At 59.8% G+C, this 1,688-nt stretch overlaps 1 protein-coding gene across 1 annotated transcript; it reads right to left on the reverse strand.

Moving 5' to 3' along the window:
- Positions 1-1,526: 1,526 nt before the first annotated feature.
- Positions 1,527-1,655, reverse strand: LDBPK_311810 (amino acid permease; the record flags this gene model as incomplete). Its single annotated transcript, XM_003863224.1, has 1 exon — positions 1,527-1,655. The coding sequence occupies one exon, from the start codon at positions 1,653-1,655 to the stop codon at positions 1,527-1,529; it is 129 nt and encodes a 42-aa protein (XP_003863272.1).
- Positions 1,656-1,688: the final 33 nt, after the last annotated feature.

Here is a 1,688-nt window from a genome sequence, read left to right on the forward strand (position 1 = left end):
ATTCGCTCTTGATGGGTGCGAGAGGTGTGGGCAGTGCGCCCTATATGTGTGTGTGTGTGTGTGAGTATTCGCGGCCAAGGTACTTCGGCGTGTGAGGTGTGGGTGGGGTCCACAAGCGATTAGAGGAGGCGGGAGAGCGTGCCTCGCGGCTGCCAAGGGGACAGAAGCAGAGAGGGAGTTGAGGGCGAGCACAAGGCGCTGCGGATCCCATCGATGCGGCTCTTGAGGGCCACTTCCGTTCGTTTTGGTTTCCACGACTTCTCTTCGTCACAACGGTTGGGGTGTTCCCCGCTGAGGCTAACACAGAAACAACGCTGACAAGCATAAAAAAGGCCGCCGCAAGATAAAGACGCCGCCACGGAGGCACCAGCAGCCCGCCAGACAGGCAAGCACAGGAGCGGCCAATAAGCCGGAACAAAACAAAATGGTCAAGGGAAACAAAGGAGGGAGCAGAAGAGAAGCACCTCATATGTGCGTATGTGTGCACACGCGACAGTATAGTGGTGAGGAGGCAGGGCGAGGAAGAAAGGGCGGTGGGCACAGCGACGGCTCATGAGAGTGATGCTGCTGCTCGTGGCTGATTCTGCTCGATATTGCGTGCGCGCGCGCCTGCGTAGCGATGCGGAGACGGACAAAAAAGGCTTCGGCGAGGCAGAGCGCATTCGCAACGCAGACAGAGTGCTCACGCGTCGCGCGCTCGTACGACGCGAGAGGAGAAGCGCCACCCGACGGACCGTACACCATCCTTATCTCATCCTTCACATCATCAGGTCAAACGCCTTGTCCGCCGCATACGCCAACACGCTCTGTATCTTTCACTCATGCAGTCGCACATATACACGCCTTAGCCGCGATGCGCACACACGTGCACAGAGAAAGGCGGAAAGGGAAGAAAAAGAGATACACGCGCTGGTGTTAGCGCATACGGAGACGCGCACTTATCAAGTCCAGCGGAGCCTCATAACGTTATCAGCAGTGACGTAAAACAAAAAAAAGAGGGGGCAAAGAGAGACGTGCACCCACGCGTACGCATACGCCGAGAGGGGCTGCGATGGCATAGGCGCTCACTCGCTTTCCGTCGACACCGCCTGCTTCCAGACGCGTCGTGCAGCGACAAGACAAGTGAGACCGAAGGCGAGTCGGCCGCGTCCTCTTGTCCCCTTCCCCAGCTGCCTCTGAGCACTCGTCCGTTTGGAGGCCGATAAAATCCCGGCGCTGCATGCGGCTTCATGCTCGTCCCGCAATGCCGTGCCGCTCTCCGCTACAAGTAGCGCTCGACACCCCTCCACCTGCCCGTCGGCCCACCGCACTCGGCCGACAAGAGAGCGGAGGCAGCGCTGGTGCTCGCGTGCCTCTGACGCACCAATTGCGTGCAGCCCACCAAAGCGCCTTCCGCTGAGCGCGCCTCCGGTCAGCGTGACGACAGCGAGGATCGATTGCAGATTGTGAAAGAAGTCGTGAGTGGCCGAAGCCGACACCCGCACAGCTGCTCGCGCCGTGCGCTACAACGCAGACACCCCCGCCGCCTAGATCGTAACGTAGATGGTGCCGCCGGTGCCGAAGACAATGCCGACAACACCGCAGATCAGCAGCAGGTACGTGTTCAGGTACGTGAACCATCCCACCTGCGCCACCGTGAAGTTGCCCGAGTACATGACGAAGAGCGCGGGGAAGATAAAGGCGATGAA

This window comes from Leishmania donovani, chromosome 31 (genome assembly GCF_000227135.1).
Source record: "Leishmania donovani BPK282A1 complete genome, chromosome 31".
NCBI classification, from domain to species: domain Eukaryota; phylum Euglenozoa; class Kinetoplastea; order Trypanosomatida; family Trypanosomatidae; genus Leishmania; species Leishmania donovani.